We start from the raw sequence: 27,884 nt of genomic DNA, 5'->3' as shown, positions 1-27,884 counted from the left end.
TAGATCACAGGATAAATTGACCAATAATCAAATTTCAAACATGATTAGGTCAGGCCCCATTGTGTAATGTGCAAGAAATGCTTTGCTTTGGATCAAAATCAATGATAGAGATTAACTTATGGTCAAAACCGTTCATAAATGTGCTTAGAATTTCACTCACCTCACCTCTCCAACCAACACCTCTCAAATCCAAGTTGGTATGTTTCCTTTTCCTTTTCACCTGCCCTTCTTTTTTTATTATTATACCATGACTTTTGCTTCTCTGCCCTTTGAAAACCAAGAATTATACTGATTTTCTTTTTTATACAACACCTGAAAATAGAAACCTAATATACCCAGAGGGATTGCTTCTTCTTCTTCTTCTTCTTCTTTCCTTCTTGATTTCGAAAAGGACAAGTGGCCTATTTTAGCTGGTAAAAAATCAAAAGTGTTTTATTTATCTGGAAATGCATTGTTCAAAAAACTTAAGAAAATTGCTTTAAAACTAACCCAGAATAGAAAAAAAACAGGGTCTTCAGGGGGGTGTTTGAAAAGCAAGAAATATAATAGCTGTTGCTTTTTTTTTTCTTTCAGAAATATAGCAAGATATTATGTTTAAGTTGGTGTTTTGTTACCCGGGCATAATGTGGGTCTAAGGTTTGTTGGCGGCATATTTTTTAATAGAAAAGCAAGAAAAGGCAAAAGGGTAGTTGTTTCTCTGTCTCCAACGTTTAGGCAGAGAAAGAGAGAAAAGGTTAGAGAGTATCTCTGCAAGAGAGAAAAAAAGAGCTTCTTTGACCCTCCCTCCCTCCCCTTATCTCTCGTTTGAAGACCCTTTTGTCTTCCTGTTCGCATTCTTCCATTTGGATCACATCAATTTATAATTAATTAGCTATTCAAGCTCACCTGGGTATTCTTCAGATTCTCCTTTCAAGTCTTAAAATCAACAGCATTTCAAGGTGGATTCTTTTTTCCTACTTTTGTAATCAATAATATCACTATTTTGAGCTATAAATTTGCTTGATTTTTGTAGTTTGTTGAATTCTTTTAGTATTAATTTTATGTCATGCAGATATTTTTGCTTTATCTTCTTGCCAGTTTTGGTTTATGCCATAATAGTTAGTCTTTCATGAATGCTTGCTGCATATATCTGCTTTTCTTTGTGTTTGAGCATAAATTTATTCTTAATTTTTTTTCTGGGTTTCTTTCCAAATCAAAGCTTTGTATAAAAGGCTCAAACTTCCACGGAGTTGTTTATCTTTCTTTAAAAAAATATTTACTTTTTTTTTTCTTGGAAGCAAATTAATGTTTATAAGTAAAAAATGTGATATTGTTAATTGTGGTTGTTGTGGAGGGAGATAAAAATGTTAACTGTTGTTTCTTTTGCTTAATTGGATATTCTTGAAATCTTTGCAGATCTTCATTTTTTTGGAGAAATTGAAAGTTGTGGAGAGAGGTCTTGATTCATGGGTAATTGCTGTGTAACCCCTACTGGGGCTTCTTCATCTGAGAAGAAAGTCAAAGGGAAAAAGAAGGAGAAGAAAAATCCATTCTTTGGTGATAATTATGCTGTAATCAATGAATCCGGAAATGTGGATAAGCTTGGGGTCTTGAAAGAACCTACTGGCAGGGATATCTTGGCGCATTATGATCTGGGTCGTGAGCTTGGCCGTGGTGAGTTTGGTGTTACGTATTTGTGTACTGATATAAACACTGGTGAGAAGTTTGCCTGTAAGTCTATATCCAAGAAGAAGCTAAGGACTGCTGTGGATATCGAGGACGTGAGGAGGGAGGTGGAGATAATGAAGCATTTGCCTGCTCATCCAAATATTGTGTCCTTAAAGGCTAGTTATGAGGATGATTCTGCTGTGCACATTGTGATGGAATTGTGTGAGGGAGGAGAGTTGTTTGATAGGATTGTGGCAAGGGGGCATTACACAGAAAGAGCAGCTGCTGCAGTTATGCGTACTATTGTGGAAGTTGTCCAGGTCTGTGTTCTGATTATTTATTGTTGTTGAAATGGTGTTCCTATGAAGTCTTGATGGATAAAGTATTGCTTTCAGTTTTCATTTAATATCTCATATAGTTTCAACTCGCACCGTGCTTTTTTTTTTTTTTTTAAATGAGGATAGTTTATTGTATTGTAATAGATTTTCAGCATGAGTTACCAGACTTAAGCTTGATGAAGACTAAGGATTTTCTTGTTAGTCTTTTGAAATTAAATGATGATGATGTTAGATCCCCTTGTTAGTTGGATGTTTGGTGTCTACTGTTGTTAAATTTTACCCCTCTTCTTGTTAGGCTTTAAATGCCCTTATGCTGATAATGGCTCAGCTAGGAAACCAGTTGATCGCATTATTATTTTACTGCAAAAGTTTTCCTAAGCAGCCAGTGTCTTTTCCATTTTTTATATGCATTTCAATCTTTTTTTCTCCTTTTCCATTTTCTATAACTTGATCATTTTTTCCCTGCAACTTTTAAATGTATATGAATGCAGGATCGTTTACAATTGAGACTTTTCTATTTCTGCGTTGTACTTAGGATCATACAATTTTCGAGAAAGCATCATATCATTTAATAATTGATTTAATTACTTCAAATGATTATGATAATCTTTGCATTGTTAGCTGATAATGCTTCATGTTAGGGGCTTTTTTGTCTTTTGAAATAATTGAAATTTCTTTTGCACACACTTTGCTTTGTAGATGTGCCATAAGCATGGAGTCATCCATCGAGATCTCAAACCGGAGAACTTCCTATTTGCGAATAAGAAGGAAACCTCTGCACTGAAGACAATTGATTTTGGATTGTCAGTCTTCTTTAAACCTGGTATTGCATAGTATCTGAGCCAGTGCCTCCCTCAGCCTATTTTATGGCATTTTCTTATTGTTTCTTGAAATTAATCTCCAGCCATGATATATTCTTACATATGCTATTATGTCTGAAGATTCTTTTCTTCTCTACAGGCGAGAGATTTAATGAGATAGTTGGAAGTCCTTATTACATGGCTCCAGAGGTTTTAAAGCGCAATTATGGCCCTGAAGTTGATGTCTGGAGTGCTGGAGTCATTCTTTATATTTTACTTTGCGGTGTCCCTCCTTTCTGGGCAGGTTGTTTTCCAAATTTGATTGTCTAAATAGCTTGCTTTGTTTTGTTCAATGAGCATCACTGGAGGCTTTTTTGTAGTTTAGTTTAAGTTGGAAGAAAAGAGTATAGAAGACAGCTAGCTACCCCATGGAACTGATGTGAATTCTCACCCTTCTTCTGTTGTGATCCTCATGGGGATGAAAGTTATCAGCATGCAGTTTTTGCTCCTTATTTTAAAAACCTCTTTCTCCTAAAATTTATTTTCATGGTTACACAGAAACTGAGCAAGGGGTAGCGCAGGCAATTATTCGCTCCGTCATTGATTTCAAGAGGGACCCTTGGCCTAGAGTTTCTGATAACGCGAAGGGTCTTGTGATGAAAATGCTTAATCCTGATCCTAAGCTAAGGCTTACAGCTCAGCAAGTGCTTGGTAGTTTATTCTTCTATTAGTCCAATGTCTGCTATAGAGTGCATGCTTATTTGTTAACATGCAAAATTATCCCGACTCTTTGTTTCAGAGCATCCTTGGATACAAAATGCAAAGAAGGCTCCAAATGTCCCACTCGGTGAGACTGTGAAAGCAAGGCTCAAACAGTTTTCTGTGATGAATAAGCTCAAGAAAAGAGCTCTGAGGGTAATGATTCTTAATTTGTTCACTCAACAACTATTTATAGCTTTGATTATTATGGAACCTTTTTTCCATGGAAACTCATATCATTCACTAAATTATTTTGGCCATGTGGTGCTCATCTATACCCTCCCTCCCTCCCTAACAATCCTGCACACTCTCTGTGAAATAAAAAAGAGTGATTTTTTGAGTTGTCCATCTGTAGGTGATAGCTGAACACTTGTCAGTGGAGGAAGTAGCTGGCATAAAGGATGCCTTTGATTCGATGGACACTGGAAAAAAAGGCAGCATTAACCTTGAGGAGCTTAGGGTTGGGTTGCAAAAGCTCGGCCAACATATTGCTGATGCAGATCTTCAGATCCTTATGGAAGCTGTAAGCTTAATTGTTTTACTGGCTGAAAAAATTCCCACAGAGAGAGAAAAGGATAGTCTGTTATACCATTAAAATTTCATAATGAATTTTATTCAAAATTTGTCCCCTTGAATTTTCTGAGTTTTACAGGCTGATATTGATGGTGATGGAGCTCTGAATTATGGAGAGTTCGTAGCGATTTCAGTTCACATTAAAAAAATGGGCAATGACGAGCACCTGCACAAGGCTTTCGCATTTTTTGATCGGAACCAGAGTGGTTACATTGAGATTGAAGAGTTGCGAGAATCTTTGAATGATGACATTGACACAAGCAGTGAGGATGTTATCAATGCTATTATGCATGATGTTGACACTGACAAGGTAAGAGTTATTCAAGGTTTAATTGTATATAGATATAATTAATTGCAAAATTGAAACCTTCAGTTTGAAGAATGCTTCTTGTTATTTTGCTCGTCTTATTCTGTTGCCTAGAAATGCCATGGGTAAATTACGATGCATTTTTCACCAATGTAGTGGTGTGCTGAAAGTTGTCAATGTTAGTAGCAACTAGTTTTATTGTCAATTCACAGCATGTGTCTTTTCTTGCTCAAATTATGATTCCCTTTACAAGCTTGGGCTGATTGCCTTTGCTCGATGTAAACATGTGCATGCTACACACATCTTGATGGGAGTCTCTTCCTTCAGCTTTACTCCATACGATGTGAATGCTTTTCCCTTTCTGCTATGGATGACAGAATGTGAATGACAGAAGCGATTACATCACTATTGTTTGTCTCTTTATATCACTATTGTGAATGATACTCCGAACCTTTTGAGTTTTGTGGCATCTATTATCATTCTATATTGTTGCTAAATTGGAAGCATAACCTTATTTCTATCCCATCCTGCAGGATGGGCGCATAAGTTATGAGGAGTTTGCTACGATGATGAAGGCTGGTACAGACTGGAGAAAAGCCTCCAGGCAATATTCACGGGAAAGATTTAACAGTCTGAGCATAACATTAAGGCGGGATGGATCATTGCAGGTAGCCAGTTAAGGGTAGGCGAATCAATATTCAGTTACCAGAGAAGAAAAAACCAGCAGTTGCTGTTTGGTCTATGGAGTTGTTCTTAATTTTTTCCTTCTTTCTTTTTTCATAGGACCTTTTGGATAGGTAGGATTGGAGTCATGGTCTTACTGTCCTTAATATGATCAGAATTTGTTTCTCATGGGATAGTTGCAGGAGAAGAGATACACTAATGGTAGAGAAAAGTTGGCAAGGATGCACCACAACATGTTTTTGTAAATATGTCATCATCAATTAGGCTTACAGGTCCTTTTTCATTGGAGACATCTGTCTAAATTACAGTTCATTTGCTCACGTCCTGTTAATGACAGAAACGAGCACTTTCAATTACTACGTGGATAGTTTCACACCTTTTTTTTTTTTTTTTTTTTTAATATCTTATTTGGATTAAGAAAGTTGAGGTTTGGATTTTGTTTATTTTGCCTTAACAAGTCTTAATGGCAGTATCAAGAGATCCTATTGAGTTATGAAATATGCGTACATCCAAGGCATATATCTATCTTCAGCAGGATTTGGAAGATAGGATGTTGCATTCTTTGCAATGTGATTGCCTAAACTTCGCCTCAAATATGAACTGCCCAGTTAAATGAATGACTGCTCTCTCGCCAGATTAACCTCTTGCTCGCTCGGTCCCTACGATTTTCACTCACTGTTGTTTTTTAATCACTTCTAAACTTTCAAACATGGAGAAAAACCAAGAGTAGGATATCCTGTGTTTTTATGTACTTTGGTGATCGGATCCCTTTGAATACAGGAAGAAGATTCTTCAAAACCCCAACTTGTTGAACCCCATCTCTCCTACCAAATAAACCTCATGGCTTGTGATTTTCGAATTTCCAGTAAGGTTTCATCTTCTGCCTTGGTATTGAAGCTCCTTTCTTGCAAGCAAAATTCAAGACAGATAGAAGAACCAGGAATGGCCCAGAATTATGAGCTTGAAATTTGCCGATTATTATACACGCCTGTCAGCTTTGCTCTACGCTTTGTTTTTCTTTATGCCCTTTTCTTTTTGGTTTTAATGGTGCTTTAGCAAGACTATCTACACCTGAAATGTATCTGCTAGAGATCTCTTTTTAGCATGCTGTTCTTGAACTCAAATCCGAAATAATAACTTACCACTTGAGCCTCAGACTTCAATGTTAAACATTTGGGGGGTGGAGAGGGAATTGGAAAAGAAGCACGTTTGGATTTGCTGTCTTTCCAAACAATGATCTACACATATTTTTCTTATGCATAGTCACTAAATATCATAAACCAAGACAAATGTGCAATTCACCATTGTTGCTAAGAACTAAATATTCGCTGATAAGTAGCATCAGAAAAGAAAAATCGTTTCTCCCACCGTGTAGAAAACACCCCGATCAATATCTGGAATATTATAGCAGAACGGAAAAGGAAAGAAGGGAGCTTCAGCCTCTCAAAGCTTGCCATAGACTGAAGACTTGAATCCTTACCAAATCAATGGTCAGGACCTCTTGTTCTGATCCAGCTGCTTTAGGAAAAAAAACATCATATAGCAGCAGAAGTTCCTCAAATGCCTATTATATATCATTCATTGATTGAGATAAGCAGGCAAGCAACAGTCAACAACAACTTATTCTTGTATGTAATGCAGAAAACGATCTAATCACAATCGTGAGGAATTTGTGTAGAGTATGTAACTGTTCTGTTAATTAATCATTCATGTTTACTTGATCATATTTCAAGGCCGATCAATTTGATTTTTTGTTGTTTTCTGTAACTTCAACCGCTGGTGTCCTCAATTTTGTTTTACCAAGTCTTTTCCTGGAATAATCCTCATCACACAGCCTTCGTCATTATTTGTTGGCCTAAGGAGAACAAGTCCGGGAGAATGGAAGGTGATGGATCGAGATTTCTCATTATTTTCCAAAACAATTTTTTTTGTTGGCCCAAACCGAATTTAATGGGTTAAAAAAGTCACGGGCCTGGGCAGCATACTTGGGCCCAGTTGCCCGGATCAAATGTTATGGGCCCATTCAACATGTTGGGCCCATAAGGTGCCAAGCCAGTGTACCTGGGCCTGCTTGGCCGCCTTTTGGGCTCAACCACATAACTCGAGCACAACCCCCCGATCCTGATTTTTCATGTCGTTGTGCGGGCCCCTCAAGATTTTTTTCATTGACCCAAGCCATTCTTTGATCAAATCTTACTTCTCCTACACTTATAAGTGTGCAAAAGTCTTCTATGACCTACTACATTTCTATCTCATTAATACATGTGTAAGAGATTTTTTTTCTCATTAATAGTTGTGTCAAAAATATTTATCTCACATTAATACATATATAAGAGATATTTATCTCTTATTAATATTACAAGGGTAGAATTACTTTCCAGCCCTCTCTCTCAAGTAAAAGAACAAGGTTTATGAGGTATAAATACCTCTTAAACTATCTAGATAAGAAATTTATAATTTTTATTCTTAAACACACATATCATCTCCTCACTTAATATTCATTTCATACTAAAATAAAAATAAACAACATTGTTCTTATAATTTAATGTTTTTTAGCATATTTATTATTTTTTCTCTACAACAATACTAACTTAAGCATTCGAGGGTTTCTAAATCCACCCAAATAGGATTTTTCGTAGGTATCAAGAGACTTTCATCAAGATATATCTTCCTTTTACTGTGAATAATGGATTTAATTGAATAAACACTTAATTAACCCATAATTCAACCACCAAAGAACCATATTCCAAAGAATCTTAGGTTTTAAAATGTCATCAATTGGCTTTGTCTATGAGAAAAATAAACAAAAAGCTATCAATTTCTTTTTAGAACTTGTTTTTAATATTTCCAAGTCATTTTATAGCAGACAACAAGACACACCTGGACTAAGACACGTGACGGATCTACTTGTTATCACGAGCACGTTTATCTAGTTGAACTTCTAACAACTCATTAATCAAATGCAAATCTTAACTCAAGTGGTGCTAGCAACCCAGGGGCAAAATCAAGTCTTGATACCCCAACAAGTATTGGCACACTCGGTGACATTAGATGCATCAATACCACCGTCACCAGTCGTTCCCAACACCTGTAGATAGTTACACTACTTCAAGGGCAAAACTACATTCAAGAAAATGTTTAGCCTCAACGTTCATCAAGCCCTACAAGAGGTTGCTTGTGTCATCATGATACCCATGCACATAATGTGTATTCAATGAGTGATTCTTCTCATTATTGTGGGATAGATGATAGTTACCAATCCTGTCATTCTGCTCAAGATTACTCGTAGACAAAGGATTTAGAGATGGTTAGTCTTTGAGTGCATCCTGAAAAATGCTTATAGCCCCCGCCAAGTACGGGGCTTTTCCTTGTCCAAGCGAGTTTTAAATACCCGGATTCCTTGGGATTACATCTTTACAAAAATAAGCATAGACAATTATAATGGCCTTGTCGACCTAAGGGAACATGTGCAAAATATATGAAATAGCTTGGAGGTGGTCATCTAGGACAACAATATAATTTGCAAGATCATTCATATAACTTTTCGTGGATCCACGCGTGTCTGATATAATAATTTGTAGACAAGCTCTATTGGAGGTTTTAATGATTTATATGCCAAACTAATATGGTGTTCTAGTATAAATATACTCATTAAGTGAAGCTTTATTAAGCTCTTTAGGATTGCCTAGCGAGATAATGAGTTTACACGACATATTCAAAGAGATTCAATGAGGAGATGCTCAAGGTGAAAGAGTTATTTGAGCCCGTGACCTTAATAAGTGAGGTAAGAAAATATGCTTTATGACGAAAGCTTTATGCCGTGCTAGACAAAAGCTTGTTTTAGATGAAGCAAGTCATGAAGAATTATATACGGGTGGAAGAGACAAGTGTGTTGTGGCATAGACCCCCCTATTTTTATAATAAGAAGAGTCATCTGGAAGGATTTTCCAAGTGGAATCATTCCCTTAGCAGGAACCCAAGCTTAAGAAATAATAAGAAAGGACTAGCTCATGAATGTTCGGTATATCTTAGGAGGCTTTCCACTCCTCCATACATCACCATTAATAAGGGAAGATAATAATCGGACAGACCTTTTATCCAAACTTGCAAGCTTCGATTTAGAAGAGCTCCCCTATAGACATGTGGACTTAAACTTTAGAGAAGCCAAGTATAGGGGAAGAGAAACTAGTGACTGCACTAATTGCTAGCGGTAAGGATTGATTAACACCTATAAGACATTACCTACTCACCGAGAAGATACCTTTTGATAATGATATCCCATACCAAAGGTCCATCTCGACTCCACTCATTAAATGTCTATCCCCGAAGAAAGCATATATGTTTTAAAAGAGATAAATAAAAGGATATATAACCTTTATATGGGTTACAAAGCTCTCGCCACCCAAGCAGGTTTCTACTTACCAACTATGCTTTGTGATGCCATAAACTTGACTAGAAGATGTGAAAAATACCAAAGATTTACCTCAGTCTCTCGCTAGCCTTTTGCAGAGATGACAATTATAGTCTTCTCTTGGCCTTTCTCCTAATGAGGGATACATATATTTTAGGTTTTTTCCTAAGATCATAGGTTACAAACAATTTTTCCTGGTACTTGTTGACTACTTCATCAAATGAATAGAGGTTAAGGCATTGGTAGACATAATTGCCAATAAAGTGATCCTTTTCATTTGGAAAAATATTATATGTCAATTTGGACTTTCCAAAGCCTTGATAACCAATAATAGGATGCAATTGACAACCATGAAATGAAATAGCAATGTTAGAGACTCCATATTGTTCAAAAGATTTATTTCATGTCACATCCCTAAATCAATGGTCAAGCCAAGCTCACCAACAAAGTTTAACTCAATGGGCTAAAAAATAAAATGAAAAAAGCCAAGTCAAAGTGGGAAAAAACATAACAAGATTTTATGGGCCTATAAAATGACTAAAAAAACATCCATTAGAAAAACTCCATTCTTCATCACATATGCCACTAAGGCCATAATACCAGTTGAAAGTGGGTTTCCATGTCCAAAAGTCACTCATTATCCTTAAAAAAAAATGAGCATGGACTTGGAACCAACCTAAACCTACTAGAAAAATCCTGATGACTGTGGTAGTAAAGAGCAAAACCTATCGACATAAAACTACTCGGCACCACAGCGCCAAGGTTAAAAACATAAGGTTTAAATTTAAAGACTTGATACTCAAAAATTTGGAAATGACAAGCAATATGGAGAGTTAGGGTAAACTAACCCAAAAATAGAATGACCTTTTTAGAGTGATCATGGTAGTAAAAACAAACACCTACCACCTCTACGATATGAAAAGGAAGAATCTCCTTCACATTTGGCATTCACATCATTTTAAAACATATCATAGTGGATATATATGTAATTTTTTTCATAAATAAAATATATCATTATCATTATTATTCAACCCTCAAGTGGGGCTTTTGGGCCTCATGCTATAGTTAGGGAGGCTACGAGCCTCTCACATGTCAGTACGATCTAGGATTTGCACAACTCTCTAGTGGGGCTTCCAGGTCTAATGTTATTGCCAGGGAGGCCACGAGCCTCTCACTCGCTAGTGCAATCTAGAATCGACACAACTCTTAAGTGGGGCTTTCAGGTCTCACGCTATCACTAGGGAGGCCACATGCCTCCCATTTGATAGTACAACCTTAAATAAATAAAACTCTCTAAGGGACTCCCGCGCTTCATGTTATTGCCAGACTACTTTAAGTATTAACTGCAACCAAGAGTCTCCTCTAGGTTTCAGTTAAGAGGATAATAAATTTAATTATAACTTTTCTCTAACATGACTTATCACTTCACATGCCCAAGTTCTATACGTGCACGACACCTCTTGGGTTGAGATTGTTTACTAGCCACCCTTGATTTTTTATGCATGACCTAAGTCTAGTCTTGAGCATTAAAGTTGTTCTAAATATAAGTTCCACCAAGATTTGGTAGTTCTATTATTTTAAATAAAAAGGGTTGTTTGATGGAGGACATTGACTCCCCTACCTTGAAAGGCTTTATACCTTAGGTATATATGGGGCTTTGGACCCTTATAAATCTAAATCATAAAAAACAAGTATGAAGAAAGATTAAACATACTTAGCGAGATAAAGTCAGATGACATATATTAATACATTCATAAAATCAATGTATTTGATACAAACCAAACAATAGAAATGAAAGTACTTAATATAAACAGAAAACCCCATAAGACTAGGGATAATTCCTAAGAAGACTATCATTCCCCACTAGAGACTACTACTCCTCACTAAGTCTAAGTCTAACATCAATCCCCAAGCTCATATGCCAAGTACTCATCACAAGCAGCAATAACTGCTCGACCCAGGTAAATATTGGCAAAATAAAAAATAAGGTAAGGGTTAAATACAACTAAGAAGTCCACTGTTATCCCCGTTGACAGATGATAAAAATGGATGTTGGATATAACCATAAATACCTTATTTGCAATGTACATATCTAAAGCTTGAGATCCTTTAAATATTTTAAAGAACTTATTATATGAGTTCGGTGCCTTTAACCAAGCATACTCCTCTCGAGAGGCCCTCTTTGCTGACACTCGTTTTATCTTTAAAGCTATCATTTTTGCTTTTGAAGCCTTATATGATTGTATAAGGGAGGATGAATCATCCTCTACCAAACAAACCTTTTCTAGGATGGGACTTAGCTTGGATGCTTGGTGATCTCTATCCTCTGCCTATCCTATAGGCTTCTTGGGTATCACGAATATAGATATCATAAGCCTCCTTAATCTCTCTTAACTAAGCCTTCAACTATGTCTTTTCCTCTCTAAGGTCTTAAGTCTTTTTTTAGTTTTCCTTTAACTGAGCCAAAATCATCCTTATTTGGTTCTTTTTGGCAATCCAGCGCCTTTAAGAACAAACATTCATAAGAAAACCCTAAAACAAAACAAAGAGATGTTATTAAAAAAAACAATGACAAATCTAAGTGTGTCTACTAAGAAAATTATCACATAAAAAAGAAGGTGTTTAGTAAGACCAAAATGACGAGCAAAACTTTGATCATATAGTTGATCGACATTTGAGAAGGTGATCCAAGAGTTTTTCTATTATGTCCACAATCACCAAGCCATCAACCCCCAAGATAATATCATTCGCTCTAATAAAATACCGCAAGACATTCCTTTCTTTCTCATACAAGGGTAATGAAAGAGGATCTGCAAAACCAATCCTTGGCCTAACATAAAAAGAGCTTGCCTTAAGATCATACAATCTAACCTGGGGTGTGAAGCTCTTGGTGGGAGCCCTAATGATAGTGGTCACTGGCTAAGTATAGTCGTAGGTGGAGACACGATTATAAAAATAGGTGTTATATCCCCAATAACATCATGAGGCCCTTGTTTTGAGGGCACTCTTCTCTTTTAGCTCTCATGGTAGCTTCAATTAAAATATCAGGGGGAATGTTTTCTCTTTTCCCTCTAAAGACTGAGGATTGACTTCTTTCATTGGTGGTAGGCTTAGACATAAGCTCATCAGTAGAATTATTGTCCATCTCTTGATAAACCTCTTTTATCTCTGCAATCTATGAGTTAAATACCTCCTTAACCTCTACACTTTTCTCTCTAGCCTTAACCTCCTCTCCCCCAATCTCTTCCTTGAAAGATAGATCTTCCTCAAAACAAAGTTAAAACACGATAAATATATTGAATTACACACCAAGTATGAAATCTTACAAACCCTTCCTACTCTTTAGGTATTACCCCCTTACTATTAGATTCATGTTATAGTGAAAGGAAGATCTCACCATTGGATTCATGTTGTAGTGAAAGAAAGATCTCTCCATGTTCATGTACACATCCTTGTCAAAGCTACTTAGACTTGGTCTTATATTAACATCTGCCTAAGAAATTTTTCAGAAAGAGGGACAACCCTATACCTCTAATCTCTACCATAGGGAACCTTTCTAGTATGCCTTATTATTAGTCATCTCCCATGCCACCCTTCACATGAGTGGTCTTACCCTTTAGTATGTTTTTCATAGAGCTTTTAGGTCAACTAGAGAAGGTGAAGAGCCAACAAACATCATGGTCACCTTGAGGGCAACCATTTAGGGTGTAATAGTTCCTAAATATTTTTTCGGATGGCTCTAACCCTATCATTACAAAATACTCCTCAAAGGCCTTCAGTAAAACCCATCCATTAGGATGTAGCTGGTTAATACTAATGTTGTAATGGAATAATAGATCCCTCATGAACCCTTATTGAGGGAAGATATATCTTAGATCAAACATGAAGTAGGGTGTAGTGATCTCATATAGACCGTGACGGGAACTCCTAGTTTGTTTGCCAATCCTTTCCGACTCGTGGGGGATTATGGCCAAATTCCCCCCTCTATTTGTCGTTAGCCTTGACTATTTGTTCAGTGGTCAAGTTACTTTCTTTTGTGTCCTCAGAAGCCCTAAGTAATATACAGTTTCCCAATAAACAGACGCCAACTCCCTAGTCCTTGACATGTTTTTAATCATTCCCAACTCCCTATTAGAACCCCTAGTTTCTGGAGGTCCTAGTCTAAATATAGAATCATAACTAGAGGCTACCTATTTCCCTATCTTTGGATCTATTTCTATGAAAAATGTTAAGTATAAGTAGGTTACCTCAAAATGAATCCCTTTAAACTCCATTCCACGTCAAGTTACCATGCTTAACACAAAGGCCAAACACTCTACGCGATTACTCTCCATCAAGAACACACTTCACACGTCTAAACACCTTAGCAAAATAGCTTAAAGAGAAGTTGTAAAAAGTGGAATCTCATGTCAAACATGAAGTAGGGTGCAATGATCTCATATAGACCTTGATGAGAACTCATAGTTTGTTTGCCAATCCTCTCTGACTCGTGGGGGATTATGGCCAGATACCCCTCTCTCTGTTTGTTGTTAGCCCTGTCTATTTGTTCAGTAGTCAAGTTACTTTCTTTTATGTCCTCGAAAGCCCTAAATAATGTAAAGTTCCCTAATGGATAGACACCAACTCCCTAGTCCTTGACATGTTTTTAATCATTCCCAATCCCTTATTAGAACCCTTAGTTTATGGTGGTCCTAGTCTAAATATAAGATAACAACTAGAGGCTACCTGTTTCCCTTTCTTTGGATCTATTTTTATGAAAAATGTTACATATAAGTAGGTTACCTCAAGATGAACCCCTTTAAACTTCATTCCACGCTATGTTACCGTACTTCACACAAAGGCTACACATGTCACGACCCGAATCCTGGGTTCATGATCGGCAATATAGGAGCGGTGTCGAAAGGACACCCCACCTATGCTAAGCCTCAGAACAGACATATCAAAAGAACAAGTTATTCAAAAATACGCAGCATTTTATAATCTTCAGAAATATTATAGTATTCAAAACTGATGAAATCAAAAGATAATTCAAAACTTCTCATCAGTAATTAAAACAAAAACAATATTCATAATACTTAATACATTGTCAAAATCCAAACTTAATTAAAACAATGTAATAGTGGAACGTCTAAGACATCGAATCAAAACTAAAAGGAAAGCGTCGCAAAACAAGCAAGGCATACCGACCAAAACTAAAGGAGCAGGAACACTCAACAAAGTTCACCTGCTATCAGAAACTAAGAACCTAATATAATATTAAAAATGAAGGGTGAGTTCAACCAACTCAGTGATGAAATAACATTTAATATACATTTTAGATATTTTAGATATTAATAGTTTTCAAGTCGATTTATCTTAATATACATATACATATACATACTAAACATATTATCATAAAGTAGTGGAATACATGTCAGAGATCAGATGACACCCGAAGGTGACTACTGTGGGATGATTAGTCGTCACAGGTTGATGCCTCTTTCACCAGCTATGTATATAGAATACTATGTGCACATAGACTAACTACTCTCTGTTAGCATGGAGTTTCTGACAAGTCCTATATCGAGGTATAATAGATATCCACAAAATCATCAAAGAAATGTATATCATATCAAATAGAATTTAGTTCGACAGATTGCGAGTGCAAATTCAAGAATAAATGAGTACTCGGGAAATAAAGCAATATATATAAATATTCAAGAAATTAACTAGTTTTACTCATCGTATAATCAACATACATATTTATTTATATTATATGCATATTAAAGATTTTCCCACTCACCCGGAAAAATATAGATTAAAAAGAATATAAGATGAAAGATCCGAAAAACCTATTGAGAATCTTTAGGAGAACCTACAAAAAATATATGAAATATACTAAAAAAAAACACAAATAAAAGATTCCAATGCATGAAAGAAAACCAGGTTTAGTCTTCTAGGTTTAGGGATTAAAATGATAATTTTCCAAAACAGGGACCAAAACATAATTTTACCAAAACTGGACCAAACTGTAAATACATAATCATACTGAAATTTCACCCATAAACCATCCACAATTCTGTCCAGAACAAACAAGGGACCAAATTGTAATTTTTTAAAAGTTCAGGGACTAAAATTTAAATCCCTAAAATTAAGGGACCAAACTGAAAATATTCCAAATCAATCATCAAACTGAGATTCATCATCCTTAACCTCATAATAACACAGTCCAGAATCTCAAAAAACATATCAAGGGTCAAATTATATTTTTTCAAAGTTTAGGGACTAAACTGTAATTTTCATAAATCAATGACCACAATAAAATTTTGTCATCTTCAACCTCAAGACCATTCTGTCCAGATTTTCCAGCAAGGTTGAAATGGATTTCTTAACCCATAAAAAAAAATCAATTTAAACAAATCAACTCATAAATCCTTATTTTTAACAACATACTCAAAATCAATCACTTAACATTAAACCCTTAATAATCATGAATTAATCTTAACAAAATAAACTTCAAATCCTTATAAAACCTATTATCTTCTTTAATATTTCCATAAACAAACCATAATCGAAAGTAATATGAGAGAGAGAATCACTTACTTGCTACTTCAACCTTTCTTGAATCCGAAAAACTCAAGATCATAAACTGAAATTCTTGGTTTGATGGAGAGAGGGTTATGATGGCCATAAGAATTAGAAAAGAGAAAAGTAATCCCCTTGCAACTTTTTCTTATATACCTAGGTTAACTTAGGTTGAGTTTGGGCTGACTTAGGGTTGAGTTTGGGCTGATTTTGGGTCTTACACTTTACACGATTACTCTCCACCAAGAACACACTTCACACGTCATAACACCTTAGCAAAATAAGTTAAAGAGAAGTTTTAGAAAGTGGAGCTTCAAATGTGAAATGAAATGGAATGAAGGGAAGTTCTTATATAGTGAGAGGTCTTCATGATCCTTGGTCGGATTGGTGACATATGTCATGACCTTTTGCAAATCCTTAAGGATGAAATTAAAGTGTTTCTCTAGGTGTTTTTCCAACTGGAATGAGCATTCTTTCACTTATGATGGTACTTTACAAGTAAATACTCTAGCGAAGTACCTCAAGATATTCCTTATTTTTCTCAAACGGAGAAAAATAAAGGACTCCATTGAAGAAAACATGTATATTTCTTAAGTCTAAAACAATACCACAAAGAATTGAGAGGCTATTTATGGATCAAAATTTCTCAATATTTCCCAAAAAAATATTTGTTGGCTTACACCAAATTTAATGGGCCCAACCACCCATGGGGTCGGGGCTTCTCTCGAGCCTAGCGCCCAAGCATGGGTGTTGTGGGCCTAGACGACACGTTTGGGCCTATAAGTTACCAAACCAACGCACCCAGGCCCATTTAGGTCCCTCTCGGGTTCAATCGCATGACCCGGGCCCAACCCCCCGAACCTAATTTTTATGACCTTGCGCAGGCTTTTCAAGATTTGTAAAAATCTCTACTACACCTTTAAGTGTGCAAAAATCTCTCATGACTTACCACATTTCCATCTTATTAATACACGTGTAAGAGATATTTGTTACTTATCAATATTTATGTCAACGATATTTATCTCAAATTAATACATGTGTAAGATATATTTATTCCACATTAATACATTTGTAAGAAATATTTATCCATCATTAACAATTCTATGTCCATGGTCGTAAGGTTAGCGGATTAACCTGGATTGACTCATATTTTTTTAATTAAATATTTTTTTTTCAATTTTACTATTGAGTATTTGGTTATTCGATAATTGACCTTATAGTTTTTTTTAACATGCTCTCGACGGCACGATCAGGTCATAGATTTGACAAGCTAACTCGAACATGCTTGATTCAAGGGTTTTTTTTTTTTAATCTTTTTTACTTCATCAATTTTTTTTGTAGTCGTAATTTTTTATTCTTATTATCTAAGTTAACCAAAAGTATTAAATACAAAATCTTGATTTCTTTTTTTACTTTTTTTAAAAACATTGCATCATGTTAAGAAAAAAATTGAGAGGGCAGCGGCCGGCCCCAATCCATTAATACTACTACTTGCTGCCCTGCAAGGAAGATCAAAATTTGAGTTTGCCATTCTTGGCGAAAACAAAACTTCAATTTGCTTTGCTCGGCTCCGTTTATCATTATTCTCCGTGACTTTATTTATTTATTATAGTATTTACACAGCAGTCAGTCCCTAATTTGACCACCTTTTTATTATTATTATTATTATTATTCATTTTATTCTTAGCATCACCAATGTAATCCCGTCCACGTTCATCAACCATGGAATCCAACTTTGGTTTTGCTTCGCATTTCTGTCCTTTCTACTCCCCCACGCGCCTCGAACCACGCTTCTCTCTCCCAGTCCATCCACAATCCACATAGCAAATTCCGTCATGTTATGTGAGAGCGTGGACAAGCGCGTGGAAATACAGGAGAGTCACCAGTTATAAGATACCCATGTCAGGCACGTGACGGCGCATAATAGCAAAGACCACCAACCTGATAGAATAAAAAATAAAAAATACAGCCACTCACGGTTTTAAAGCTTTCGCTTATATTACTATCTTCTCCATTCACCAGTCTCCACATAATATCAGCCTCTCTGCTTCTCTACTACTCTTTTGGTTCTCGTTATCTCGGGTTTTGTTTCTTTGTTGGAGAGAGAGAGAGAGAGACGGATGGCGGCGGCTGCTTCGCTTGGTGCAGCTAATACTGCAGTGTTGAAGGAGGTGAAGATTGAGATAGGGAGTTTTGATGGACTGAGGAGTTGGAATCCAGTTGGTTTGAGTAGGAGACGTGTCAATTTTTATCCAGTTTCGTCCTCAACTTCCAGACCTAATTCGCTTATTAAAGCTGTCTCTACGGTGAGATTTCTCCCACTGCCTTTTTTTCTTCTTATTTATGGTTTGTTTTCTGAATTTGATGGTCAAAAGGAAATATAGAAAAAATAAAGGATAATTAATTTGTTTAGTTTTGATCTGTTTGGATTGAGTCTTTTTTTTTTCCTTATCGAATGCTGCTTATTTGAATCTCGCTTCTCTCTGTTTGATGCTGAGGAAAGAGATAACGTCAAAAGTAAGGAGAAAAGTCTTGTTTGTTTTCACTTTTTTACTCTTTTCAATCTGGTGGTGTCCTTTCTACGATTTAAAATATATAAAAGCTAAACTTCAGGTGCCGTACATCGAAATATCTTTCAGAATCATGTCATGTTGTTGAATTTCTTTGTAAATGTGTGGTGCTAAGTAAATTTGGGAGGAAAAGGAAGGTGTTTGGAACCCGCGAAATGGAAATGCTCCTGATTCAACATAATTATAATTAGGTTTTCCTTAGTGAACTTGTTTATTAGTAACATTAAAGAATTGTAAGGCAGTTTCTTGAATAGAATGAGATGAATGTTGATAGTTATTGATAAAAGTTTGTGAAGTTCTTTTCTTTTCTTTTTTGTAATTTGCACGATTTTTGTGGGCAGCCAGTAAAGCCGGAAACAGAGACGAAGCGTAGTAAGGTTGAAATTATTAAAGAACACAGCAATTTTATCAGGTACCCTCTTAATGAGGAGTTGCTCACTGATGCCCCAAACATTAACGAGTCTGCTATACAACTAATCAAGTTCCATGGGAGTTACCAGCAGTATAACAGAGAAGAACGAGGGGGGAGATCCTACTCCTTTATGCTTCGTACAAAGAACCCATGCGGGAAAGTCCCCAACAAGTTGTACTTGACCATGGATGATCTTGCTGATCAGTTTGGAATTGGAACTCTCCGATTGACAACCAGACAAACATTTCAGCTCCATGGTGTTCTAAAGAAGAACCTCAAGACTGTGATGAGCAGCATTGTACATAGCATGGGTTCAACTCTTGGTGCATGTGGTGATCTGAACAGGAATGTTTTGGCCCCTGCTGCTCCATTTGCGAGAAAAGATTACCAATTTGCACAGCAAACGGCTGATAACATTGCTGCGCTTCTAACTCCCCAGTCTGGTTTCTACTATGATATGTGGGTGGATGGAGAGAAAATCATGTCAGCAGAACCTCCAGAGGTAGTGAAGGCCCGCAATGACAATTCTCATGGAACAAACTTCCCTGATTCACCGGAGCCCATCTATGGAACTCAATTCTTGCCTAGGAAGTTTAAAATTGCTGTCACTGTGCCAACAGATAACTCTGTGGATGTTCTCACAAATGACATTGGTGTGGTTGTGGTTACCGATGCTGATGGCGAACCTCAGGGGTTTAACTTATATGTAAGACTAGATTAATATACACTCAGCAGTCCTCATTTTTCTTCTTTACTGCCTGCAGCCTTTTGTTTCTTACAATTTTCAATGCAGGTTGGTGGTGGTATGGGAAGAACTCATAGACTAGAGACCACTTTTCCTCGGTTGGCAGAACCATTGGGTTATGTACCAAAGGAGGACATTTTATATGCAGTTAAAGCTATTGTTGTAACTCAACGAGAAAATGGGAGGAGAGATGATCGTAAATACAGCAGGATGAAATATTTGATAAGCTCCTGGGGAATTGAGAAGTTTAGAAGTGTTGTGGAGCAATACTATGGGAGGAAATTTGAGCCTTCCCGTGAATTGCCGGAGTGGGAGTTTAAAAGTTACCTGGGATGGCATGAGCAGGTTAGCCCAAATTTATAAGTGACATGTTGCGTTCTGTCTCATCACATTAAAGTGTTTTCCCTATCCTGCTTTGGATCACACATTTTCTTATTATTGTCTTTTCTGCTTACTGATAGATTGAAATTTATTGGTAGGGTGATGGCGGGTTGTTTTGTGGGCTCCATGTTGACAGTGGTCGTGTTGGGGGTAAAATGAAGGCGACGCTAAGGGAAATAATAGAGAAGTACAATTTGGATGTACGTCTCACACCAAACCAGAACATCATCTTGTGTGGTATTCGCAAAGCATGGAAGCACCCCATCACCACAGCTCTTGCACAGGCTGGTTTGCTGGTAAGACCTTTTTCTTTTGATGTCTGTATTATTTTCTGTCTGTGTATTCTGTGACTGTGAAATTTTTCTCAGAGTTAAGTTCATTGATAAATATGACCACGCATATATCATTTTCTTGTTCCTTGAGACTGGGTGTTAGAATTTGTATAATTGAACTTCTTAATTTTTAGTGAATTGTTAAAGTGGATCGATTATGAAACTGTTTGTGAACTAAAGCAAGGATCTGATATTGTGCTTTCATATTTAAAAGAAACAATTTCATTTAAGGTTGTAATTGGTTAGGTCTCATCAGATGGTTCCATTATGATTTAGATGGAATTAGCACACAATTGGAAACCTAACATGGAGTTGAACTGTTATAAAAACCATGCCATCACAATATCTGGATTTCTTTCCCTGTTATTCATCTATTTTTCCAATCAAATGGCAGAGCGAAGGTCTTTTTTTTAAATCTCACGATGCCTTCATTTAACTAATAGTTAAGTTTGCTAAAGACTATTTTATAGTCACTCGTTGGTATCAATTTATCAGTGGACACTTTCCAGAATTATTATTCAATGTAATGGACATAATAATCACATGTCATGTCAACAGTCGATCTGTCAGGCAAACCTTTTGCAATGGTAATTGACATTTAAAGTCTGTAACAACATTCTTGCATGGTCTGTCAAAAGGATCCACTTAACATGACTGTTTCTTGCTCCACACATTCATCTACTACTGTCTGAATGGTTCTGCTGCAGTTTAGTTGGCAAATAGTGAATTTCTTGAGGTTATTACAATGTCTATTTGGTTAGCTAGGTTTTCGTTCTACTTGTTTAGTTTAGTTTTGTTTTCTTCATTTTTGTGGTTTTGATTAATATCGCTCCTGCACAGCAACCCAAGTATGTGGACCCCCTCAATTTGACTGCAATGGCTTGTCCAGCCTTTCCACTTTGCCCATTGGCAATCACTGAAGCTGAACGGGGAATGCCTGACATCCTCAAGCGTGTTAGAGCTGTATTTGAGAAGGTATGTCCATTCAAACAAGTTCGTGAGAAATGTACCAAGCATTTATAGATGAAAGTGCTGAATTGTCAATTCCATGCAAATGGAAATCGAGACCTCATTTACAGGTAGTTCTTTGTGATTTCAGGTTGGTCTTAAATACAATGAATCTGTGGTAATAAGGGCAACTGGCTGTCCCAATGGCTGTGCCAGACCATACATGGCTGAACTTGGATTTGTTGGTGATGGTCCTAATAGCTACCAGGTATACCAAGGACTCCATTGATGTCTTCCTTTCTCATTCGCTTTTTTTTATCAGTAATTAAAGGAAAACATAATGAACCATTCACGTTGTTTTCAAACAGATTTGGCTTGGGGGAACGCCCAATCAAACTTCAATAGCAAGAACTTTCATGAATAAGGTTAAGATTCATGACCTTGAAAAGGTTTTGGAACCTCTGTTTTATTATTGGAAACGGAAAAGACAATCCAAAGAATCATTTGGTGACTTCACAAACCGTGTGGTGAGTATAGAGTTTACTACCTTGCAAATTAGCATCTCTCGACCCATTTGAGGAGAAGTTAGCTTGTGAAATTTATCCAATCCCATTGAAAATGTCACTTAGTATTGACTCGATTATTTTTATCAGGGATTTGAGATGCTTCAAGAGTGGGTTGATAAATGGGATGGTGTGGTGGCTACACGACCTACATACAACCTGAGGCTCTTTACTGACAAGGATACATATGAAAAAATGGATGAACTTGCAAAATTGCAGAACAAAACTGCTCATCAGTTGGCCATGGAAGTTATTCGCAATTATGCTGCAACTCAGCAAAACGAGAAAGGAGAATGAGTTACCTATGTATATCCTCCGCAATCTTATTGCCTGGCAAAATGGCTGGGGTGATTGTGGAACAGTCTCTCTTTCTAAGTCTTCTGAGCTGTTATTGGTCGGTAACAGCTGCAATGCATGGTGCTAAGTGTCAGTGTCGTATCCCAGTTTTGCTTGTTTAGGCTTTTTTCACAAGACCTGTATTTTACACGGGCTTGAATTTTATTAAGTGAATGTTTGTTGAGTGTTTTTCACTTATTTTTCCACTGATAAAATCTCTTTTCCATGCATGTAATCATGGACATGTTTTTCAGTTTACTTTCCAAGAATTATGCAACAAGTACCGGTTCTAGATAATGGAGTGGAAAAGCTCGTGGGAAACCTCCGTTTTGTGTCGTCATGCAATGCAATGCAATGTTTTTTCTTTTTTTCTTTTTTTTTATTGTACCAGGATATTCTCTAGCCCCTGACTAATCCTCTTCGCGGCATCTTCGGGCACCTCAAAGCAGGTTCCACTACCAGCAAGGATTCGAACCGTGTTCGTCTTAGGGGAGGACTAGCCCTTGCTGCTAGACCCCACCCTTCTTGATTCTTTATTTTTTGGGTGCGGAAGTAGAACTAGCTCTTCTTGGATTAAAATTGGAAATTGCGAGTATTTGATGTTCCCATTTTTGTGTCTCTCTCTCTCGGGATCGGATAGTGTTTTGAATTCCTGGATAATTGAGGTCGGCAGTGTCATATTCCTTTCTAGTTTCGATCAACTGTTTCTGGAAGGTGAAGTTAACCTCCATAGGCCATATCTTAAGGCAACCATTTCAGCTACAGAAAAATGGAAGTTTGTTGTGATAATTTGTATCGAAGTTTTATTTGGTAGTAATAATTTTGACAACCTAAATTGAAGGGAAAGTCGAGTTGTTCGCTTGTGATCGGAAAAGGTGTTTCCCGAGTGGTAGGAGGTAACCCTACGCTGTACCTTGAAAAATAAAAGGTTCGTAAACGCCTTTAGTCCTTTTGAGCAACCTTAAATTGAGAGACAAGGAGGAGGTTGGGTCTGAGGAATTGGGTTCTATAAAATGAAACATAGATGGAGAAGAGGAGGTTTGAAAGGAGGAGACTTCTCCAATAAAAGCATACAAGTGAGTGCGACTTTTACATTACATTCATAATCCAAACATCAACGAGCATAAAATAAAACATCAAATTGTCACTTGCGGCAGATGCGAGCAGTTGGCATTGTGACACAAATAGGAGCATACTTCTTCTTAGCTTCTGGGGTCCCTCGCTCAGGTTCTTCATCAGCGATGGCGACTCTGGCAATGGAGTAGGCCGCAGCAGCTGCAGCTGCAAACATCAAATCCCTCCTCCCACTGCTACTCTCTTCTTTGTTCTTCATCTCCACGTTGACTCCCTCTGTGGTTCTTGAGGCCTTGGCCACAATGAGCCCTCTGCGCGGGGTTGTCAAAGGCTGTTTCGCCATGGTTGAACCAGCTAGGAATGAGGCTGTCATGGTCATGGATGCCATCTCTGCTCTGCAAGTTCTTTGCTCTTCTCTGTTGCTGAGTGTTTGTTTCTGACTAGGCACCTAAAGAATGGATTGAACTATTATTAGTTTAGGAGTTCAAATGGCTCAAAGGGCTTGATGGGAGACCATCATCCATTTCCTTATCCCAAAGAGTGTTTGCACGAATGGATTAGTGCCACGTGTTGCTTTATCTTTGCCAGAATTTGTGGTTACGAGGCCCTGTGGTCAGTAGTGGACATCAATAAGCTAATCTCGAACTCAAAACATGGAAGGAAAAGTAATCTTTGGTAAATTGCTAACATTCGTTCCCCAGGACATCACTTGAGGCTTCAAATTTTGGGCCTGGAAAAGAAATCATAATACTGCAGAAAAAGCAACAAAATTTATATAAAAATGGACAAAAAGAGAGAAATCCAATAGCCTCGAATGACATGCTCATAATTTTATAGCAGGATGATACAGTCGCACAATACATCGCTCTGAAACTAGAAAAAAGCGAGTTGTTTCACCCTATTACAAAATTCCATGTCGAACGGATTTGAAGCACCTAGATCCAGATCATTCATTATTTCCAACAAGAGCAAGATCAATATTAGAGCTGTTGATAACTATTTGTTGCGCCCAAATGCATCTGTCGGTGTTCAATCAGCACTCGAAAATTAAAAAAAAAATCACTTGAAACCTAGAAATCACTACTCTTGAAGCAGCTCTATTGTTCTGTTCATGTTTCTTTTCAAACCTAATTCCAGCCTTCAATGTTCTCCCAACATCAAACTTTACTGCAACAAAAATCTCAAAATTATAAGAAATGAACTGTTTACAACCGCAGAAGCTAGAAAATAATCCTTTCTATTTGAATATGTCACAGCGAGTATTCTAGCATACAAGCAATGGTCCTTCGATTTGCATCACTTTACCACATTAATCTTTATGTAGAGATTTTTTGCTTATGATTGGAGAGACAACAAAAACACCAGAGGCAGCAAAATTTAAATAAAACACAACACAGATAGGGTGCATTACGGAAAAAACATAGCATTAAACTGATGTTAACCGTAAACCAATCCAAGTTGGTCAAAAAAATAATTTTTTCTTTTAAAAAATCAAAAATTCATGACAAAAAAGATCACATGTTTGAAGCCCTAACAACCTATTAAGCAATTCATACTACTCTTGGACATATGACCTCATCTTTCAGAATTCCTAGCTCCAATCAGGCCTCCACTCTCTCCACATCTTCAAGGACAAGGGTTTTTGTTGGCTTTGCTAGTAGATCAGTGAACTCTTGGAAAGGAGATTTGATAAAGCGAGTCTCCGTCCAGAAATCAGGAGTCAAGAAACCATAGGTTTTCAAGAGACAGTCAAAAGTGGCCTGCATCACAAAATACATCCATCAACTAATTCAATCGATTGATAAAAGAAAAAAAAGATGCAATTAACCAGAACAAATAGGATTGTCTCGCATCATCAAAAATAAATATTTCATTGCAGAGAACTTTTGGCTTTGGCAAGATAGGAATACCAAACAATTCAGTAAAAGGAAATCTTGCATACGCACTCACAGGCCACTCTTCCAGGTTTCAACAATGTCAAAATATTCATAAACAATGACAAAGAAAAAAGGCAAAGCCATGTTTAACCCACTCTGCCAACTAACGACTGCCTCCAGAAACACACTTGAGGATCAAACACAAGCAAAACATTCCACTTGTAGCAACAAGGAAACATCACTTAATATACTACGTTATTGAAGAAACATAACAAACATACAACTTAAGTACACAAAACTTAATTACCAAAGTGAAAAATACATATATAGAAGAATTCATTGAGATGACACATGAACACAACATGAAGGGCAAAAGACTATTGGAAGAGAGGCAGGAGACTCTCAACTTCTACCAATAAGTAGAGTCAACAAATATGATCAGTCATTTCCACGAAACCAAATTAACTCAATCAAAGGAATTATAAACAAAAATGGCAGACATATTAAACTGATTAAAAAAAATAAAAATCAAACCTTGACAAAGTTGCCAAGAGTCTTAGTAGACCCTCTGGAAGACGTAAAAACATCCTCAATCCCAGCAAATTGAAGCACCTTCTTCGGCACTCTAGCCGCGACAATTCCCGCACCACGAGGAGCAGGCACCATCCTCACAGTTACAGACCCACACTTCCCAGTAACCTTACAAGGCACAGTATGTGGCTGCCCAATTTTGTTACCCCAATACCCTCTCCTCACAGGAATAACCGACAATTTGGCCAGTATAATAGCCCCACGAATGGCAGTCGCCACTTCCTTCGAACACTTAACTCCCAAACCCACGTGTCCATTCCCATCACCAACAACCACAAAGGCCTTAAACCTAGTCCTTTGACCGGCACGTGTTTGTTTCTGAACCGGAGTGATCTTCATGACCTCATCCTTCATGCCTGGTCCAACAAGGGTGTCAATAATTTGATACTCTTTGATTGGGAGTGAGTGGAGGTAGATTTGTTCGAGAGATCGGATTTTTCCGTCGCGAACGAGACGGCCAAGCTTGGTAACTGGGACCCATTTTTCCTCCTCATCACGGCGAGCACGGCGGCGACCACCTCGTCCTCCGCGTTCTCCGCGTGGGCCGCCGAATCCACGGCGGAAGGCTCCACGGTCGCCTCCCCGTTCTCCTCCTGCTCCTCTGTCTGCCATGATTGCAAAACTAGGGTTGGTGTGTGGAGGCGATGTAGTTTTTGGAGGAGGAGAACAGAGATGACGGCGGCGGCTAGGGTTTTAGATATTTGTGCATGTGTGTTTTATTTAGGGTTTTCTTTCTTTCTATTTTGGTTTGGGTTAGCAATTGGGCTTGGCTGCAAATTATTTGGTGCAAGTGATGGGCTTAAGATTGAGATGGCCCATAATAAGAAGAAGAGAGTGGAGGGCTCAGGGCTGGTATAAGTATCCTAAAAAAAATCAAGTAATTACCCATTTTCCAAAACTTTTCGAAACATTTGGTAATTAGGGTGAACCTACGGTACGCTCACCCTACTAATATATCTCTTATACCGCACAATCTCTCATGCCAGGCCCATCTACTCTCTGGCCCATGTCAGGTTACACTTTCATCCTTCTTATACTTCTTCTCTCTCTCTCTCTCTTATCTTTTTTCCAAGTGCAAATCAAGGTTATCAAAATCGTGATTTTATGAGTCATTATCGTAAAAAATTAATTGAAAAATAAAAAAATTAAATTAGATAAAATCGATAAAATTGGATTGAATCAAGTGAAATTATGATTTTATATACGAGTTTATGAGTTTGACTATCAAAAATTTTATTGTCTATTCCATTCCTATTTTTTATCTATTAAAGATGATGTTTTGTATATATTTTCCTTTCTCTACCCTAGTGTCCCTTCCTCTCAACTCATCATCCATTTCTCCTCCTCTCAGCTTACAAGGAAATGGTAAGTGGTAGCCTAATAGCTATGGATTTTTTCCCTCTAAGCTCGACAGGTACACTCCTTTTCCCTTTCTTTTTATAGTAGATCAAGCATGGAATGTTGGATAATAGCATTATGTCTCATTGCCATTGCTTCTTCCTGCTCTTGATTTTTCGGTGTATGAGAGGTTTTTATAGGATTAAAGCAACTATAACACATAAGAAGGGTGAATTAAGTATATCCTTTTTATTAACAAACAATGCAAGTTAATTCAAAAAAACACAATAACTAACAATATAATTAAAGTGTTTAAAGTAAAGAGATAAGGGAGAGAATTTGCAAACTCGTTTTTAACATGGTTCGACAAGTCTACACCCACATCTCAATTAATAAATCGTACTTGAGTATTGTATTCTTTCACAAGTCCAGGTTCAAAAGTACAATAGCCACTTGATGAATCTACACCAAAATTTCACGTCACTGGAAGATATTTCATCACTTGATAAATCCACACAAAAATTTTTCTCACTTGAAGACATGTCATTTTCAAGATTTTTTCTCGGTGAAATTAGCTCATTAATACCAAGAGTTTATACCTAACTCTCAAAGGTTTATAAGTATGATTTTTGTT

At 37.1% G+C, this 27,884-nt stretch overlaps 4 protein-coding genes across 8 annotated transcripts; 2 read left to right on the top strand and 2 right to left on the bottom strand.

Moving 5' to 3' along the window:
- Window positions 1–180: 180 nt before the first annotated feature.
- On the top strand, window positions 181–5,464 carry LOC7465144 (calcium-dependent protein kinase 7). Of its 2 annotated transcripts, none has more exons than XM_052448939.1 (9): window positions 181–197; window positions 1,396–1,967; window positions 2,685–2,808; window positions 2,946–3,089; window positions 3,344–3,496; window positions 3,585–3,700; window positions 3,900–4,067; window positions 4,197–4,427; window positions 4,958–5,464. In XM_052448939.1, the coding sequence occupies exons 2-9, from the start codon at window positions 1,446–1,448 to the stop codon at window positions 5,102–5,104; spliced, it is 1,605 nt and encodes a 534-aa protein (XP_052304899.1). In that variant the 5' UTR covers window positions 181–197; window positions 1,396–1,445; the 3' UTR covers window positions 5,105–5,464. The 2 variants fall into 2 exon arrangements, with proteins under 2 accessions (XP_052304899.1, XP_002299904.1); XM_002299868.4 differs by lacking the exon at window positions 181–197 and adding an exon at window positions 305–938.
- A 12,602-nt stretch (window positions 5,465–18,066) lies between these two features.
- LOC7485748 (sulfite reductase [ferredoxin], chloroplastic) lies at window positions 18,067–22,667 on the top strand. Its single transcript, XM_002299867.4, has 8 exons — window positions 18,067–18,389; window positions 18,995–19,771; window positions 19,859–20,155; window positions 20,290–20,487; window positions 21,364–21,498; window positions 21,623–21,739; window positions 21,840–21,998; window positions 22,125–22,667. Exons 1-8 carry the CDS (start codon window positions 18,204–18,206, stop codon window positions 22,329–22,331), a joined length of 2,076 nt encoding a protein of 691 aa, XP_002299903.3. The 5' UTR covers window positions 18,067–18,203; the 3' UTR covers window positions 22,332–22,667.
- A 695-nt stretch (window positions 22,668–23,362) lies between these two features.
- On the bottom strand, window positions 23,363–23,852 carry LOC18095071 (photosystem II 5 kDa protein, chloroplastic). Its single transcript, XM_024588913.2, has one exon. It carries the CDS (start codon window positions 23,830–23,832, stop codon window positions 23,515–23,517), a length of 318 nt encoding a protein of 105 aa, XP_024444681.1. The 5' UTR covers window positions 23,833–23,852; the 3' UTR covers window positions 23,363–23,514.
- Window positions 23,747–26,627, bottom strand: LOC7465143 (40S ribosomal protein S2-4). 4 transcript variants are annotated; one of them, XM_052448931.1, is made up of 3 exons: window positions 25,856–26,627; window positions 25,019–25,204; window positions 23,747–24,051 (listed from the first exon to the last, which is right to left on the bottom strand). In XM_052448931.1, exons 1-2 carry the CDS (start codon window positions 26,522–26,524, stop codon window positions 25,046–25,048), a joined length of 828 nt encoding a protein of 275 aa, XP_052304891.1. In that variant the 5' UTR covers window positions 26,525–26,627; the 3' UTR covers window positions 23,747–24,051; window positions 25,019–25,045. The 4 variants fall into 4 exon arrangements, with proteins under 4 accessions (XP_052304891.1, XP_024444669.1, XP_024444676.1 ...); XM_024588901.2 differs by lacking the exon at window positions 23,747–24,051 and adding an exon at window positions 24,250–24,611; XM_024588908.2 differs by lacking the exon at window positions 23,747–24,051 and adding an exon at window positions 24,250–24,606.
- Window positions 26,628–27,884: the final 1,257 nt, after the last annotated feature.

The sequence above is a fragment of the Populus trichocarpa genome, chromosome 1 (genome assembly GCF_000002775.5).
Source record: "Populus trichocarpa isolate Nisqually-1 chromosome 1, P.trichocarpa_v4.1, whole genome shotgun sequence".
Lineage (NCBI taxonomy): Eukaryota > Viridiplantae > Streptophyta > Magnoliopsida > Malpighiales > Salicaceae > Populus > Populus trichocarpa.
Note: the sequence above shows the minus strand (reverse complement) of the source record. Positions and strands in the feature narration are given on the sequence as shown.